The sequence below is a fragment of the Anopheles bellator genome, chromosome 2, assembly GCF_943735745.2.
Source record: "Anopheles bellator chromosome 2, idAnoBellAS_SP24_06.2, whole genome shotgun sequence".
Classification (NCBI taxonomy): Eukaryota; Metazoa; Arthropoda; class Insecta; order Diptera; family Culicidae; genus Anopheles; species Anopheles bellator.
In genome coordinates, this window is record NC_071286.1 from 65028115 (window position 1) to 65044797 (window position 16683).

The 16683-nt window shown below is 49.3% G+C and overlaps 2 protein-coding genes across 6 annotated transcripts; one reads left to right on the forward strand and one right to left on the reverse strand.

Moving 5' to 3' along the window:
* The first annotated feature begins 225 nt into the window (after positions 1 to 225).
* On the forward strand, positions 226 to 11623 carry LOC131211780 (exportin-1). 4 transcript variants are annotated; one of them, XM_058205393.1, is made up of 9 exons: positions 226 to 299; positions 3800 to 4034; positions 5518 to 7414; positions 7503 to 7792; positions 7876 to 7977; positions 8080 to 8457; positions 8535 to 8867; positions 8944 to 9309; positions 9379 to 11623. In XM_058205393.1, exons 3-9 carry the CDS (start codon positions 5872 to 5874, stop codon positions 9526 to 9528), a joined length of 3162 nt encoding a protein of 1053 aa, XP_058061376.1. In that variant the 5' UTR covers positions 226 to 299; positions 3800 to 4034; positions 5518 to 5871; the 3' UTR covers positions 9529 to 11623. The 4 variants fall into 4 exon arrangements, with proteins under 4 accessions (XP_058061376.1, XP_058061375.1, XP_058061378.1 ...); XM_058205392.1 differs by having other exon boundaries at positions 241 to 294; XM_058205395.1 differs by lacking the exon at positions 3800 to 4034 and having other exon boundaries at positions 241 to 299.
* Positions 11624 to 11702: 79 nt separating this feature from the next.
* On the reverse strand, positions 11703 to 15511 carry LOC131208780 (protein ref(2)P). Of its 2 annotated transcripts, none has more exons than XM_058201667.1 (4): positions 15485 to 15511; positions 14758 to 14976; positions 13954 to 14482; positions 11703 to 13822 (listed from the first exon to the last, which is right to left on the reverse strand). In XM_058201667.1, exons 2-4 carry the CDS (start codon positions 14951 to 14953, stop codon positions 12103 to 12105), a joined length of 2445 nt encoding a protein of 814 aa, XP_058057650.1. In that variant the 5' UTR covers positions 14954 to 14976; positions 15485 to 15511; the 3' UTR covers positions 11703 to 12102. The 2 variants fall into 2 exon arrangements, with proteins under 2 accessions (XP_058057650.1, XP_058057649.1); XM_058201666.1 differs by lacking the exon at positions 15485 to 15511 and adding an exon at positions 15037 to 15228.
* Between the last annotated feature and the right edge of the window lie 1172 nt (positions 15512 to 16683).

The following is a 16683-nucleotide window of genomic DNA, read 5'->3' on the forward strand; positions in this document are numbered from 1 at the left end:
AGTGAGGATTTTGGTTACATTATCCCAAACAAGATAAGTTATCTATAACCAAACCGAATTTACTTTAGGAAAACACTGAATTTAATCATACCATGTGCAATGAAAACAAAAACGTTGAGTACGTAGATTCCAGCTAAAACCAAAGCATCCTCGCAGCGCATACAAATGGCCCACTGTGCAGTGTGTCGATCGGCGAGCAGCGAGGAAAGTTTCCAACAGTGTGACTGCGAACTGGGTGCTGCGATGTGTGAGTGAATGCGTTCTTGTTGACTTGGTCACGGAAATTGAAAAAACGTAAGGTATTTCATCAAATTCACCTCTAAATGTAGCATATTTCGTCACGTCGGCCACTACGCCAAGCCCGGCAAGTGTTAAACGCAATGGCTAGGTGACGCCGCAACGAGTAGCCACCAGCAAATGTGCGCTTCCCCCCTTAGGGTAACGCCACACAGTGCAAAGAGCGCTGGGATTACCGCACGATGGAAGATGACGAAAAAATGTGACCTCCGTGCGTAGCTTGCTCTCGGGAGGAGGAAGCTACCGATGGTAAAAACCATTGGGAACGACTCCAAACGTGCGAAACCTGTGCCCCAGTGCACGAAAAAATGTGTTCACGGGAAAGCGAATCCGTTCCATTAATGGGGGGAAAGGAAGGTTAAAGTGGAATCCGAAAAAGTTTCCATCACGCCTCGAGAGGTTCCTACTCCGTTCTCGGATGCGTTTTCAGTGTGCGTGCGCGTGTGTTTGTGTGTGCATGTGCGATAGATTCGTGTGCACGGATGTGTGGAGTGTCCTGATCGGAGGAAAAAGTATGTCTGGAAAACGTTGCCTCTGATGGTTGGCGCAGCGAGAGAGAGAGAGTGAGAGAAAAGATCACGAAAAGTATCGAAAATGTTTCCATCTGCGCTTTCACCCCAACGGTACAGCGCCAATGGCTACTTGAATGCGTCGTAATTGCGTCCTTCCATTGGAAAACAATTCATCTTTGCGAGCGTATTCGGAAATTGCCGACACCCATCATGAGTAGCTGCTTTTGTCGGTGATACAGAGCGATTAAAGCAGGCTACAGCTGCCCGCTGTAGCAATTGCGGTTTCTACGTCGTCCCGCAGCGGTTGTGTCGTGCCATTATTGGAGGTTAGGTTCACACTTGATGTGTGTGGTTCACGGCACGACGACGATGCGCGAAAGACGAACGGTGAACTTCTGACATGGAGTTATCGGCACACCGAAAACTATCTCTTCGATCGATGCCATTGTTATCCGAAACCTCGTTCGGTTTTTCGGGCGCAGTGAGAAGGGGTAGTGTGCGGTGCAAAAAACACAAGGTTGGGATCCAGTCCACGGTGTCCAGTAAAATACAATCTTTGTTCACTACCCGAAACCAAACGGTCCTCATCGCTGGCCGCCGCACGGGGTTGTGTCGTTCCCAAAATGGCTGTCACTATAATGGCAGGTCGAATTAGAATGCTTGACGAAATGAACCCCGTAATTGTTAATGTTGTTTTTGCTAGATGCATTGCTGAAAAGTGCATAGTGGTGCGTTGAGGTACGATGCAAAAACTAATCGTCCACGGTTTAGGCTTTTCCTTTCTTTGGTTTCACTATAATCCCCCTTTCCTACGCTTACTGTACACCGTTTACCAAATGGCACTAGGACTCCTGAAAGGTTTGCTTGATCGGCGAATTGTTGTTTCTCGAAAAGTATGCTGTGATGTGTGTGAAATTGAATAGTTTTTTTTTTAATGGAAGCAATGTATAAGTACTACGCGGATACGCGATGCAAAAGGTCCTGAGCCAAGGGGAGCAGCTGAAGAGTGACAGGACGAATGTGAAAGAGTGAAACAGAGCAGCGCAAACTGTTGTCCGCAACTGTCGCTATGCGTGTGCAGCGAATTGTAGTGCGAGCGTGTCGCGGTGTATGTGTTGGTTGGAAGGAAAGAAAATGAAGAAAATCGCACCATGCATGAAGGGAGAGGCAGCGAGGGAGAGGTTCGTCTTACGGGTCATCATCGCAGTACTTTTGTGTTTCCTGCTAGCTGTTCGCTTTTAGAATGCTGTATCCATTGAAGCACTAGAAGAACGAATCAGTTATGGATTTTTTTCATTGTACAATAGACAGTGCAACACTCTTCTACCTTGAGATATGTTGTAACAAGAAGAAGATATTTGTGATAAACGCGGTCCTATTACAAGGCGAACTATGTTTTATGCGGTCGTCGTCATTTTTATAGCCAACGTTGGTCATTGATGATGAATACACAGTTTTCTATTGGATGCCGGCTTGTTTTAACATTACAATTGGACGGTAATGAATGCCAATAACAAAAACGCGCAAAAAATGAACGCGAAACTCGGACGTCACTGTGTTGTGTTGCGATTCGCACGCTCGCTCGCACACATGCATACGTAAGTCATCGTGTGCGTGCGTCTTGTAACGATGAAGGCATCCGCGTATGCTGAAGCGCGCAATTTCTGCGCTTTATGAGGTATGTTTACTGCACTCAACGGAATCGTCCCCCTGCTGTTGACACCGTACTGTTAGATTTACCTCTCCAGGGTCCGTTGCGTCTCGGTCTCTCCGTTCACTGGTGGAGGTCTCAACCGGCGTCGGAATCTCCCGGATGTCGATCTACTTTTCGGGGTAGCGCATGAGGATTCGTGCGATGGCCGGGTTCCCTCATTTCCATCTTCGTACGAGCATTGCGACGACCACCTGGACAGCCGTGTGAGCCCTCATTCTAGAAAGAAATGCTATTTTCTCTCTCCCTTGCCTGCTCAGAATATGTATGCATCACGAAAAGCATACCGTTGGCTCGCCTGGTTCTGCTCTCTTGCCGCCACAAAACGGTTTTTGGTGTTGCTTTTGATATGTTCATTATTGTTATCAGCTCGTCGCCATGGGCCATGCTCAGTTTTTGCCACGAGAAAACATCCTAGTAGCCTTTGAGTATGACTTGTTTCGAAATGTCAATATAAGAAACATTTGCGACAAAGTCTATAGTTTTATCAACCATGAAACCGCGTTCACCGAGACGAAGAGATCGTATACAATTTCGAAACTCTCACGAATTGTAAACCATAATACAGTACTGGAACGCCAAAATATGCTGCTAAAATCTTCTCCTAAACGTTTCCCCGAAGCCGTGCTTTGTGAGTCAACGTCGTTTCCGTTTCGTGTAGCTGCCAATTTTTTGTGCTGCATTTCTTTCCCTTTTTCTTGGATGTTCAAAGCAAGAGAATGCTCCAGATGGCAAACCGGCGTGCATCCACACCGCTTCCTTTTGATTTTGTCCGCTTTTTTCGAGCTGATGGACCATCGACACCGACATCATCCGTTTAACATATTATGTTGGTGTCTCACGGCAACGTAACTTTGCTTCAAAGTTGGTAACGCGCTATGGTCGTTGCCGGGCTTTTGGAAGTTGTAGTAGTGCAAGATGGCCTCGTTGCCATGGGGCACCCAGCCCTTTTTGAAGCCAACCGTTGTTTTGAACTTCATCATTACTCCTTCAAGTTCGCTGCAACCTTTCCGTATCCGTGCGCGCCGTTTATTATTCTTTTCTGATGACGTCGGTAACGAAATGTGGGTCCAGATTTCGGGAGTTCGGCTCCCGCACTATTCGAAATGATTTTACTAACCTACCTATGGCCAGTCGTTTGAGGTAGAGCCGTAAATTTACCTTTACGAGAAGCGTGCGATCATGCGCGATCCTCCATGCGTATTGTTAAATAGTTTGTTTTGGCAGTGTTACAATTGTTAATGCTAACGTGCACTATTCGGTGCCTTTTTCTTTGCAGGTTGGTGAATGTTGAGCCCTTTCCGTTATTCGAGGCTGAAGAGCGAAACATCTGGTAAAGAGAGTGAGTGGAGATCGGTCGAGCAGATTTTGGTCGCAACACCAAAGCACACGGCTTGCCGGCCTGCAACCACTGGAAAGTGGAGCATCCAAAGCTTTGGGGAACCATTCCTCTCCAGTAACAGCGAGCCGGAACCCACACGTCGTCGGCCGCCGGTGTTCGCACATTGTCCACGGTTAGCATCCTCGCGGAAGATTGGCGACCGCCGCCGATTGGCGTCGCGTCGTGTCGTCATCGTTCGGGCCGTGTGCCGCGATCGTGGTGTGCGTGGGTGTGTATGTGTTTGTGTGTGTACGTGCCGATTGATGGACTCCCCTTGCTCAGCGTCGGTGCTTTACTGGTGTGTTGCAACACTCCTCGATGACTAAACGAGTAGCGGGTGTGTGCGTGAGGCTTGAGTGTTTGCGCGCCAGCACCCAATAGAGGCGTGCTAAGGAATAGCATGATCGGTAGCGAAGATTGTAGTGTCTTTCGGAGCAACATCGTGCTCCGATCGCCCCATAGCGAGCGATTGTGCGTGCGTGCGTGTGCGTGAAGGAGTGAGAGTGAGTGTGTGGGAGAGAGTGAGCGGAAAAGGGAGAGAGATTGTGTGTCCTTTTAGGGTAATGTACAACGTAAGAAAACATCTTGAACGTCGCATCCATCCAAACAGCAGCACCGGCTGATGAACGACCCTCCCAGCCAATTGCTTCGCTTGCCACAAAGGATCATCAACGACGTTAGACAATAAACAAACTGACATCCGGAAGCCCACCCGTACCTATTCTGATTGCCGGGAGAAAGAGAGACGCAAGAGCGAGAGCGATACGTTGAGAGCGAATGCGGGTGCGTGAGCCATTCGGTTTAAAAGAGCGATTGGTCAATCGCGTGATTGAGCGCATGGTAATTTTTGAACCCACCCACTCTCTTAACTACATCGAAAACATTGCTTCATGGATCGTTTAGAATGTCTTGCCTTGTAGCAAAACAAATCCACCCACATGGTCTCATCCTTGCTTCGCATCCTTGCTACATTTGCCTGATAAGATCAACCGATCGTGTATCTCCCCCCTTCTTGACGTGACGGTCAAATTGATTGCTCTTTTACTCATCAGCGCCGTTTTTGTGTCTTTTCTCCGTTGATCCTCAACTCTAGAACTGCATCAGTTACTGCTTCTTCGTCAACCCTCTCAACCCCGGCCTAGGTCTGTTAGTACAAGTTGAACACGAATTCCATTCCATCCCACCAAAGTCCCTTCGCGAATCACCACCACCAACGATCCAACAACCAACTGCGGCCAGATCCTCCCCGATTCCTCGGTTGATTCTCGTCGTACGGTGGTGTGGAATAAACATCACACTTCCCGAAAGGACGACAGGGGCCCCAGATGGGATCGATGTAACCGAGCGTTGATTGTGTGAGTGCGATGCCACGAAAGGCTTGACATGTGCATGTAGCAGACGTGTATGCGCTTTTTTTTATGAAGCTTTCAGATGAATGAAGTTTGCGAATGTTTAAGGATGTCTCGTATCAATGCAAAGAGCGACAAAACCGAGCTTCGTACATGGGCCATCATGTTTAACGTATATTTCTTTATATCTTTCTTTTCCGGCTGCTGTTCCCGCCAACGGATACGTTGTCCTCAATGCGCGCCCCAAAACGACACAAATCTCCGCAGGGTTTCCTATTTCGGAGACATCGTATGCCAGCGAATGTGTGAATGTGAAGCGGAAGAGGAAGCATAGTTTCCGATGTGTGCGAGTTTCATCGTGTTTGCAAATTGTACGGGTGCCAGCGCCGTGTGCCGTGGTTATTGTTGAGAGCCACGAGCTATCATTGCGTGATAGTAAAGAGGTGAAGAAAAGGAACCATCAGAACCTTATCCAAGTGTGAGTGCGTGGTGTGCAGGGGTTCGTACGAGCGTTGTTTAAAAACTAAAATCCAACCACCGGGCCCACGGAGCACAGAGAGAGAGAGAGAGTGTGTCAGCCCACTCGCTTGTGAATAGATAGGGCCTAAGGTTGAAAGGATCATGGCACTTCCGATGATACGCCTCGAGGAGGCAAACCAGCTGTTGGACTTTTCAAAGAAGCTCGATATCGGTCTGCTGGACAGCATTGTGGGCTGTCTGTATAACAGCACCGGTGAGCAGCTGCGCCTGGCACAGACGGTGCTGACAACGCTGAAAGAGCATCCGGATGCGTGGACGCGCGTCGATAGCATACTGGAGTACTCGCAGAACCAGCAGACCAAATTCTACGCTCTGCAGATCCTCGAGGAGGTGATCAAGACGCGCTGGAAAATTCTGCCCCGCAACCAGTGCGAGGGCATCAAGAAGTACGTGGTTGGGTTGATCATCAAAACGTCTCAGGATCCGGCCGTGATGGAAGCGAACAAGGTATACCTGAACAAGCTGAACATCATTCTCGTTCAGATTCTGAAGCGCGAGTGGCCAAACAACTGGCAAACGTTCATCAGCGACATCGTCGGGGCGTCGAAGACGAACGAAACGCTCTGCCAGAACAACATGATCATCCTGAAGCTGCTGAGCGAAGAGGTGTTCGACTTTTGCTCCGGCCAAATCACGCAGACGAAGGCGAAGCACCTGAAGGACACGATCTGCTCGGAGTTTGCGCAGGTTTTCACCCTCTGCCAGTTTGTGCTAGAGAACTCGCTGAACGCGCCGCTCATCTCGGCCACACTCGAGACGCTGCTCAAGTTTCTCAATTGGATCCCGCTCGGCTACATCTTCGAGACGAAGCTGATCGACATGCTCGTCTGTCGGTTCCTCACGATACCGATGTTCCGCAACATCACGATCAAGTGTCTGTCGGAGATTGCCGGTCTCCAGCTGCCCAACTACGACCACGTGTTCATTGCCTTATTCAAGCAGACGATGGAGCAGTTCGAAACCATGATACCGCCCAACACAAACATGAATCAAATATACATGAACGGCTCGGACGACGAGCAGTGCTTCGTGCAGAACCTGGCCATGTTCCTTTGCACCTTCCTGCGTGTACACGCGACACTCGTAGAGAAGCGCGACACGATGGAGGTGGTGCTGAAGGCGCTCGAGTATCTCGTGATGATCTCCGAGGTGGACGACGTAGAAATCTTCAAAATCTGCCTGGAGTACTGGAACAGTTTGACCGGTGAGCTGTACAAGGAGGCGTACACATCGAGCCAACGGCGCACCTTCTACTGCAAGATTCTGTCCAAGGTGCGCTACATCATGATCTCGCGCATGGCCAAACCGGAAGAGGTACTGGTGGTGGAGAACGAGAACGGCGAGGTGGTGCGCGAGTTCATGAAGGACACGAACAGTATTAATCTGTACAAGAATATGCGCGAAACGCTCGTCTACCTGACGCATCTCGACTACGCCGACACCGAACGCATCATGACGGACAAACTGAACAACCAGGTCAATGGAACTGAGTTCTCGTGGAAGAACCTGAACACGCTCTGCTGGGCCATCGGTTCCATCTCCGGTGCGTTCTTCGAGGACGACGAGAAGCGCTTCCTGGTAACGGTCATCAAGGAGCTGCTGGGACTGTGTGAGCACAAGAAAGGTAAGATGATGGTGGCAGGTCATGCCAGAATGGAAACTTATCGGGTGCCTTGCCGTCCACGTTCGGTTTTCTTTCCACGCACCTGCAGGCAAGGACAACAAGGCAATCATTGCATCCAACATCATGTACGTGGTCGGGCAATATCCGCGATTTTTGCGAGCCCACTGGAAGTTCCTCAAAACGGTCGTAAACAAGCTGTTCGAGTTTATGCACGAAACGCACGACGGCGTGCAGGACATGGCTTGTGATACGTTCATCAAGATTGCACTCAAGTGCCGCCGGCATTTTGTGCAACTGCAGCCGAACGAGTCCTGTACCTTCATCGAGGAAATTTTGGCCACGATGAGCAGCATCATATGTGATCTACAACCTCAGCAGGTAAGGGTTTTCTCTTATCACTGACACGACGATTCGTTAATCGTTTTCAAATCGTTCTTTTTTCCCCTCTATGCGCGTCTAAGGTGCACACGTTCTATGAAGCCGTCGGTTACATGATATCTGCCCAGGCGGACCAGATGCAGCAAGATATTCTGATCGAAAAGTATATGATGCTGCCGAATCAGGTATGTGGGGTGCGCCCTGTACAACCGAGAGCCGCGATGGTCCACAATGAAGGTGGTGTTTTCACTTGCCGCTGCATTTTTTTTCTGGCTCGGTGCACACAGGTTTGGGACGATATCATTTCGCAAGCCACCAAAAATGTGGACATCTTGAAGGAGATGGGAGCCGTGAAGCAGCTTGGCAGCATACTTAAGACGAACGTGCGTGCCTGCAAAGCGCTCGGCCACTCGTATGTGTCCCAGCTCGGGCGCATCTACCTGGATATGCTGAACGTGTACAAAATTATGTCGGAGAACATCACGCAAGCGATCTCGGTGAACGGACTGGCGATCAACAATCAGCCGCTGATCAAGGCGATGCACGTGGTCAAGAAGGAAACGCTCACCCTCATCTCGGAGTGGGTCTGGAAGTCGAACGATTCGCAAATGGTTATGGACAACTTCATTCCACCGTTGCTGGAAGCCGTTCTATACGACTACCAGGTAGGTCTCAGAATTTGGCGTCCATGAAACAGAAACAAACCAATAATTGTGCTGCTTCGTTGTGTTCGTACCCTTAGCGTACCAAGGTTCCCAACGCACGGGAGCCGCTGGTACTGAGCACGATGGCATCGATCGTTAACCGGCTACAGTCCGTCATCACCCCCGAAATACCGAAGATCTTTGACGCCCTGTTCGACTGTACGCTTGAGATGATCAACAAAAACTTCGAAGATTATCCCCAGCACCGTACGAACTTTTACGAGCTGCTGCAGGCGGTCAACATGCACTGCTTCAAAGCGTTCCTTAGCATTCCGCCCGAACAGTTTAAGCTCGTATTCGATTCGATCGTGTGGGCGTTCAAGCACACGATGCGCAATGTGGCCGACACGGGTCTGAACATTCTCATGCAGGTATGATACGGGCCAACCGCCAACCGGTAAATCGAGTACAGTCTAATCACACGAGATTATTCCTCCTCCGATGTAGATGCTGCAAAACCTAGAACAGCACCCACAGGCAGCCCAAAGCTTCTACCAGACGTACTACACCGATATCCTGATGCAGATCTTCTCGGTCGTGACGGACACGTCGCACACGGCCAGCCTGCAGAATCACGCGACCATACTCGCGTACATGTTCTCGCTGGTCGAGGCCGGTCGCATCACGGTGAAGCTTGGGCCCTCGGACGACAACGTGCTAAACATCCAGGAGTACGTGGCGACGCTGCTCAAGTCCGCCTTCAGCCATCTGACCGACAACCAGATCAAGATTTTCGCCACCGGCCTCTTCAATCTCGATCAGGATGTGCACGCATTTAAGGAGCATTTAAGGGACTTCCTCATCCAAATCAAGGTAAGTGACGGGGGGCTTGGCTGACCACCCTTTGCCTTTTCTGGCCACTCATTCGTCCACATTCTGCAGGAAGTCACCGGAGAAGACGATTCCGACTTGTACCTGGAGGAGCGCGAAACGGAGTTGAAAAAGATCCAGGAGGAAAAGCGCCGCATGCTGATGGCGGTGCCCGGCATGCTAAATCCGCACGAAATGCCGGAGGATATGCAAGACGAATAGGCAGCGAGATGCAGCGGAGACATGCGGAGCAGTGAGAGGCAGATGGGATGGAGTGGAAGGGAGAATCGAGAGAGAGAAAGTACGCGTAGTTTTAATTTTCTTTTTACGTTTTTTGCTAATGCAAATCCACCGCGAACCGAGGATCTTTTGCGAATCCCATCCTCTCTCGTCGAGAGGAACCGGGCGGGTGTTGTGTTCTGTTAATGAGATGCGCTCGAGTGTGTGTTTGTTCATGTGTATGTGTGCGTGTGAAAGGAACATGTGCGCGCGATGCTTGTGGAAGCGTTGATTAGAATGCACCGAAAAGCACCTGGGGAATGAATAAAAGCATAAACGGAAGATTGCAAGAGAAAGGAGACGCGAAGAGAGAGCGAAAGCAAAACATACGAAGAGAAAAAGACGTTTGCCAGGCTACTACTAGGAAATCCCACTTAACTTCTACCATCGTCCATTTGATGCACGACGAACGGAGAAACTCTGTTTTAGGCCGAAACCAGAATTAGCAGCAAGAACCGAAATGCCCCTAGTGAGGGCTTGAGTGCTGAGTCGAAGGAGTTGTGGAAAGGAAGAAGTAAATTTCCGCATACTGCGATTTAAATTGTCATTCGCTCGTGTGACTTTTGTGTGTCACTTTGCGGCGTAGTCAATTCCAATGTCCTGTTTCCTTCGTTTCGCGGAATGATATGGCACTCAGGATTAATGTTTTGATAATTTAACAAATATACTAGCTCCCATTAGTTGAACGGGAGAGCGAATGTGTAGCTCCAAAATCTTGCTCTACAAAGCAAAAGCAAAGGCAGCCAATGGCTACTGTATCGGCGAGGATGTGCCACATTCTCTTTGTACAAAGAGCAAATTTACAAATTTCAACGAACTTTTCATTCATATCCTGCGTTTCCTTTGCTTTTTCAATTTCGGCCACAGTTAAGTGCGTGTGGCAGATTCATTTGCGTATTTGAGTGACCCGTTTTTTGTTCCCTCACGTCTTTAGATATAGATTCTACTACGGAGAGGTTTATAGTTTAAGATAGAAATTTCCTATCGCAGCGTACAGTTTTCCTCCCATTTTCACTGTGGAAAGTGCAAGGGTTTGCGAAATTTAACAAACATTGAACTGTGAACACCTTACTCCGTACGGCACGGCACGAATATCGGATTGTTTCGGCCACTTTCGGTTTCAGCATAAAACGGCCGCCCACAAACGCTGGGTTTTTTCTGGAGAAGGCCCGTTGAAAACCTCTTGGAGAGCCAACTCATGATAACAGGAATAGGGAAGAGACCAGCGAGCATTAAAGTCCCTACAGTTTCACTTCTCTAACTGAGCATTACTGAGACTTTATTTGATATAACTGTCAGTTTGATTGTTTCTATGCACCATGTTTTTGATTTATCAACCACAATTCATCCAATTTGTAGCTATATTACTCTTACTCCGAAAGTAGCTGCGTGCGTGTCTGGGCCGGATGATTGAAACAAACGAGAAAACTCTGTTAAACGGAAACAAGCAGCGCACTTTAGACGGTAAAGCACAGCATCTTTAGGATAATAACGGTGTTTAGCGTAGTTCTTGGAAATTTTGTAGTAGCGTTCGTCGTGTGCGCGGATGTGTGCGTGCTTGCGTGCGAAACAAAACGCAACTGTGTGAGGAGGGCCAGCCGGCAAGAGGGAGAGACGGCGCGCCAGAAGAGAGTCCCATTGCACCCCCTCAATCCCCAATATCCTTTCCTCCCTTTCTCTAGTGTTTAAGAAAATTTGCGTGAATGTGTTGATTTTTATTTGATGTCGCGCGAAATGGAATATACAAACAAGGCGAGGCGCAACAGAGGGCGAGAAGGAGCGAAGGAAACACAGAACAAATAGCGCTCAGAAATGAAGCGACACAGAAATACACGGAGACAGACAGACGGTAGCAATAGACAAAGAGAGAGTGTACCACAAGGACTCCCCCAACTGAGTTGAATGCAAACAAAACAAATAGAAACCCCCTTCTGCGTGTGCGTACGAAGGATGCGTGCGATGCGTTAGTAGAAAAAGGAAGCGAGAAAACAAAGAGAACTAAAACTAGAGCAACTGGAGAATAAAAACCGATGGAACAACCTACCAGACCCAAGTGGAGCGTATTTCTTTCGAAAAATTGGCCGAGCCGAAACTAAATGGTTCTTTTTTTGGCGTTGACCAACGTCAACATTTATTGTTTCATCCACCAAATCATACATGGTTTCTTAAGCGTGCAAATTATTGCATATATATTTAGCTTTTTTCAAGCAAGCAAGAGCAATGGCAAAAAAGAGTAGTTCATTATTGTGATTATTACCTTTCCCGTAATATTCTCTAAGGCAGTTAGAGAAGGAAAGGTGTTGTTTGATTATATGATTCAACGCGCGAAAAGGCGTCTAATGATTAAAACTAGGGTATACCATCACCATTCGAATCCGGTCTTGCGTTGTTAGTTAAAGTGAACGGTTAAAAAATGATTGTTAAACAAATACGAGCGAAAAGGCACACAAAACACAGGTTGTTAGTTAAAGCAAGCGGTTAGTTTAGAAAATTAAATTTGTCAATCATATCATGAGCTTAGGAACGTGGCGTTTGCTGCAGCAGCATGTCGAGAGCCTTCGGTACGTCGCCGTTCAGTGTTTCGAGCAGACGCGTCAACCACCCGTCGTCGTTGCTGAACCCCATCGTCATCATGGTGTGGATGGCATGATTGACATGGGGGCGGGCGCTGTAGATATGTGATGGGTCCGGGTTGTTTGGTGGCTTCGCGGTGGTCGCAACCTTCTCATCGTCATCGAGAACGTCTTCGAGGGTCGCATGTTTCTTGGTGGAATCCTTCTTCAAGCCCTCGGAGTCGGCCATCTGCTTCGCTGCCTGAACGCTTTCAGAGGATTTGCCCAGAGCTTCACATTCGTAGGTCTCGTCGCCATGCCCAGCTTCCTGCCCGTCAATGTTGTCCCACGATCCGACGGAATCCTCATCGGTTTCATCTCCGCCGACATCCGAGGGTGGCGGTTTAGCGGTCCCAGACACACTGGGAACCGCTTCCTCAGCAACACTCACCAACTCCTTCTGTTGCTGCTTCTGCTCCGGCACCGTTTGAATGTGGACCGTTGAGCTCGACGTCACCGTTGTTTCGGTCGTTTTATCCTGCATCGCTTCGACCGGTGTTTGCGTTTGGGCCGGCTTGAGTGGAGTTGGTGGCTCACTATCAGTGGGTGTAGTGGGTGCCGCCTTGGTCGATGCGGTCCGAGCAGCTTTCTGGTGAATGCCAAATCCGAGAGGATCGATTACTTTGGAAAACGCTTCGGCGAGATGCTGAACACTCTGTTCGGTATTCTTGAGAAACACTGGTATGTTAAACGGCGGAGCGTACATGCGACCGCCGGTACCAGATTCCGGAACGCTGTCCGAGCGAGAATTGCGTGCAGGAGCAAATACCGGATGTTGCGGTCTGGGTGGCTTTTGCGAGTCAGAACGCTGCACACGAATGCGTGCAGGATCATGTTCAGGTCGCGGTGGCGTTTTCGAGCCAGGACGCTGCGTACGAAGGCGTGGAGAAGCAAATGCCGGATGTTCCGGTCGCGGTGACGTTTCCCAGCCAGGACGCTGAGCACGAACGTTTGCCGGACACTCTGCTCGTGGTGCCAGACCATACGGTAAGGCAGTATCTTGAGCACGAACGTTTACCGGACACTCCGCTCGTGGTGCCAGACCATACGGTAAGGCAGAATCTTGATAGCCCTCGCGCAAGTACGGCTCGTACCCAGGTGCGTAATTTGCATTGCCACCGTAAAACGGTGGGTAGAGTAGTGGTGGAGAGTACTTCATGTTCGCAAACCCTTGTGGTGGAACTGGGTTGAAGAACCCTGGTGGATAGTAACCTTTCGGGTATTGGTTGATGGTACAAGCTGCAAAAGGATCGGTGGGGTCGCAATTGCATCGTTCGACGTGAGAAGCTGTAGCGTTGGTAGGATTGGGAAAATCGGCGAACGGGCCGTTAGAAGGGAGTGGAATGAAGGGGACGCAAGGTGGTGTCACGATTGGGTCATTCAAAGAAGATTCCAAGTTGAGAGCTTCAGGGGCGTCACGCGATAACAAAGAGTGAACTAGAGCCAACGTTGCGCCAACGTCCGTGAGTAGTGGGGGTTCCGCGGATTGGGCATGGCCCGATGAACGTTGTTCACGGTTTCGTTCTCGATCTTCGACCTTTGCTTCACGCTTCTTTGTCGACGACGAAGGCGGCTTCTCGGTCTTCGAGCCTTTCGTCTCACGTCCAGCCGAACCCGTCTCGGTGCTTCACGGCCGCGCGATGAAGATGCGTCAAAGAAAGAATTCATAATTAGAAATTTTTATTGCCTACCGTAACGACACGTTGGCTTCGCGACCATAAACGACTGGAATGGCAACTTGCACAAAAAAGCCTACCTTCGCTTGCTCTGCGGCGGACGTTTGGATGCTGGGCGCTTCTCGTCGTTGCTTGCTGCTCGTTCGTCGGTCGCTTGAGCTCCTTGGTCGTTCGGTTCACACTCGACCGTTTCGTTGCCGACTATCTTCAGAGGCGTCATTTTGCAAACTAAGCTTCGTAATTTTTCGAATATACGATAGACGCGATGCCCGTCGTGAATGTCCGGAGTGGGGAGGCGCACCATGATGTGTTCCTTGTGCCGGTAATTGGCTTCGCAGCGCATGCAAAGATCATAATTATCGCAGGTCATGCATTTGTAACGATGGCCCACGATGGTGGCATCGCAGACGTCGCACAAGACACGATCATGCACAGGACGATCATTGCGCTTGGGTGCCGTACTCTCCTCCGTTCGCTTGAACGTCTTTTCGGCCGGCTGCTCAGAGACGCGAACATGGATACGGGGCACAGCCGACGTGGTGTCGAACGAGTTCAAATAGCCCCGATATTCTCCATCATGGGCGATGGGGATCTCGTCACCGTCCTCGTCTTGGTGTACGAAGCGAGAAAGAAGCGAGAAAGAAGAGAATGCGCAAAAGTCGTAAACCTAAAGCTGTAAATCAGTCAACCCCCGGAAAGCCATAAAAAAAACCGGCCCGAGGATTAACGTTCTCCGCCGAGGGCCACATGCATCGAAAATGGGCCCTCGACATGTTCGTTCCTGTCTTTCTGACGCTGCTTGTATTGCGTCGCAGTAAAAAATCTTCCAAACGACGCGGGTGGCTCATGGGACAGGGAGAGAGGGCGGCGTGAAGAATACTTACCAATCCAAAAGTATTTCCAAGCCTTGTTCGGGGTTTTCAACTCCGAAAAGCGTTCTTCAACCAGGTTGCCGAGGGTGCTGAAAGTGGCCGGGATATCGGCCTTAAACAGCACGAAAGACGACTCCTGGAACTCGACATCAGCCGCAGTGACGCTGATCTTCAACTTCGCAAGATGCTCAAATGACGCACCCTCCATTGTACTACAAATTGCACCAAAAACTGTTTCAAACACGATTAGTCACTGGCCCGCTGACGAAATGGCTGATGAAAGGAACTAACTTGTTGAGATGCGGTGAATGTTCAAAAATAAACCGATTATGCACTTAGACGCGCGATGCGTGCCTGAACTATGATGCACCGAGTTCGAAAGTGAAGCGACGCCACCGTCTGAAACACTTATATATAACAAGAGAGCGAGCGTCCGTTTTTTTCGAGTCACGATTCAGAAATGGCTGCTCTTCATCCTTCTGGTATTCTGGTATATTCTAGAGATTTTGGTTCGCTTGGTCAACAGAAACTCCAGCACGTTTGAAGCCGGATAGAAATGGTGACGGATTGAACTGGGCTCGAACTCGAACGGGAACGTCATGGAATTCCGGTACCATTCGACCCATTCGTTTCACATGAAAACCGCTGTGCTGGGCCACTTTCACGAAGCCACAACTCGGTGATTGAAAAGAAAAGTCGACTCATCGTGCCGAAACATACGTTTTTAGAATCTACTTACGATTTATCCGTGTGATATTCGATTTGAGTCCATCGATGGTTTCATGAGCCAAACGACTCCTCCAAAACGCGACTGGAACTGGAGTAGGAGAGTATAAACGTTCGGCAAAATGTTATTGTTTTTGTTTCGAGCTATCACGCTTGCTTGAAAACCAAGCTGAGGTGATTATTATCTTACATCTACAGTAGGGGCTAAAACATTAGTGCTGTTTATTTCCCTTTATAAATTATGTTAACACAAAGTAAGCTTCATTTGTCCATTGTGAAGAAAATGTGCAATGTTTCGTTGGGTATGCACCGTTACCTATTTCTTGCTTGCTTGCTTCACCACTTAAAAGCCGAAAATTTAAATCTGGATTCGTCGAAAATGACAGCATTGGGAGCGTCTGCCAGCACTCATGGAGAGTGCCTTGCGGAGTGGGTTTCCATATAGCTTTCCCTTACCGACGCCAGTGTTATCTCGCTCTCGCATATGCCATTATCTGTCAAAACGCGTACTTTTGGATAACGGAACGACTTGACGTTTGTCGTTTCTGCTCTTCGTTGTTCAGTTGCTTCGCAGGGCAGGGCGAACGGGCGAACGGATCTGCAAAAGTTTGTGTCCCGCATCCGTAGGTCGTTTCGGGCGTCCGCACAGCGCAAGTTAGTCATAATTGCTGATAACCGTTCCTCGAAAGGCTTGCCTGCCCTTTGCAGCCCACGGTGTACAGTATCTGTAGGTGGTAGCAAAGGACCCCTTTCGTTCGGGTGCCCCATTTGAGGTGTGGTTTTTGTAAGGATCTTAATCAGTGACTGGCTTCGCGAGGGCTCGCATTGGATTTCTGCACGCGATCAGCAACGCGCACTCGGTGAAATGGAAACGGAAGCATCAGAATTTCGGCTAGCGAAACCGAACTTCTACCAATTGTGATGGCTGGTGGAGAAAAATAATCAATAATTCTATGACCTATTCAGCGGGCGCCCGAGTGAAAACGATGGAGCATTTTGCCCGCGTCAGAGCATGAGTTCCTTTGGTCGGGAAAGAGATAACAGCGATACGCGAGTGCATGGGAGGGAAAGAGAGAGGTAGTGCGTTCTGTGCATTCGTGAGAGCGAGCGCAAGATCCACAAAGAGCGAGAAAGAGAGAGCTGTGCAAAAGAAATAGAAATCGTACAAGATCCTTTGGCCTCTCCGCGCTCCGCTTACTAGCCAACGAAGGG

Coding starts and splice junctions, on each gene's coding strand:
- LOC131211780 (XM_058205393.1), top strand. CDS start 5,872: ATGGCACTTCCGATGATACGCCTCGAGGAGGCAAACCAGCTGTTGGAC. Junction 7,415..7,502: donor ACTGTGTGAGCACAAGAAAG/GTAAGATGATGG, acceptor ACGCACCTGCAG/GCAAGGACAACAAGGCAATC. Junction 8,868..8,943: donor GTCTGAACATTCTCATGCAG/GTATGATACGGG, acceptor CCTCCGATGTAG/ATGCTGCAAAACCTAGAACA.
- LOC131208780 (XM_058201667.1), bottom strand. CDS start 14,953: ATGGAGGGTGCGTCATTTGAGCATCTTGCGAAGTTGAAGATCAGCGTC. Junction 14,483..14,757: donor TTGGAAATACTTTTGGATTG/GTAAGTATTCTT, acceptor TCGTACACCAAG/ACGAGGACGGTGACGAGATC. Junction 13,823..13,953: donor CCGCCGCAGAGCAAGCGAAG/GTAGGCTTTTTT, acceptor GCGGCCGTGAAG/CACCGAGACGGGTTCGGCTG.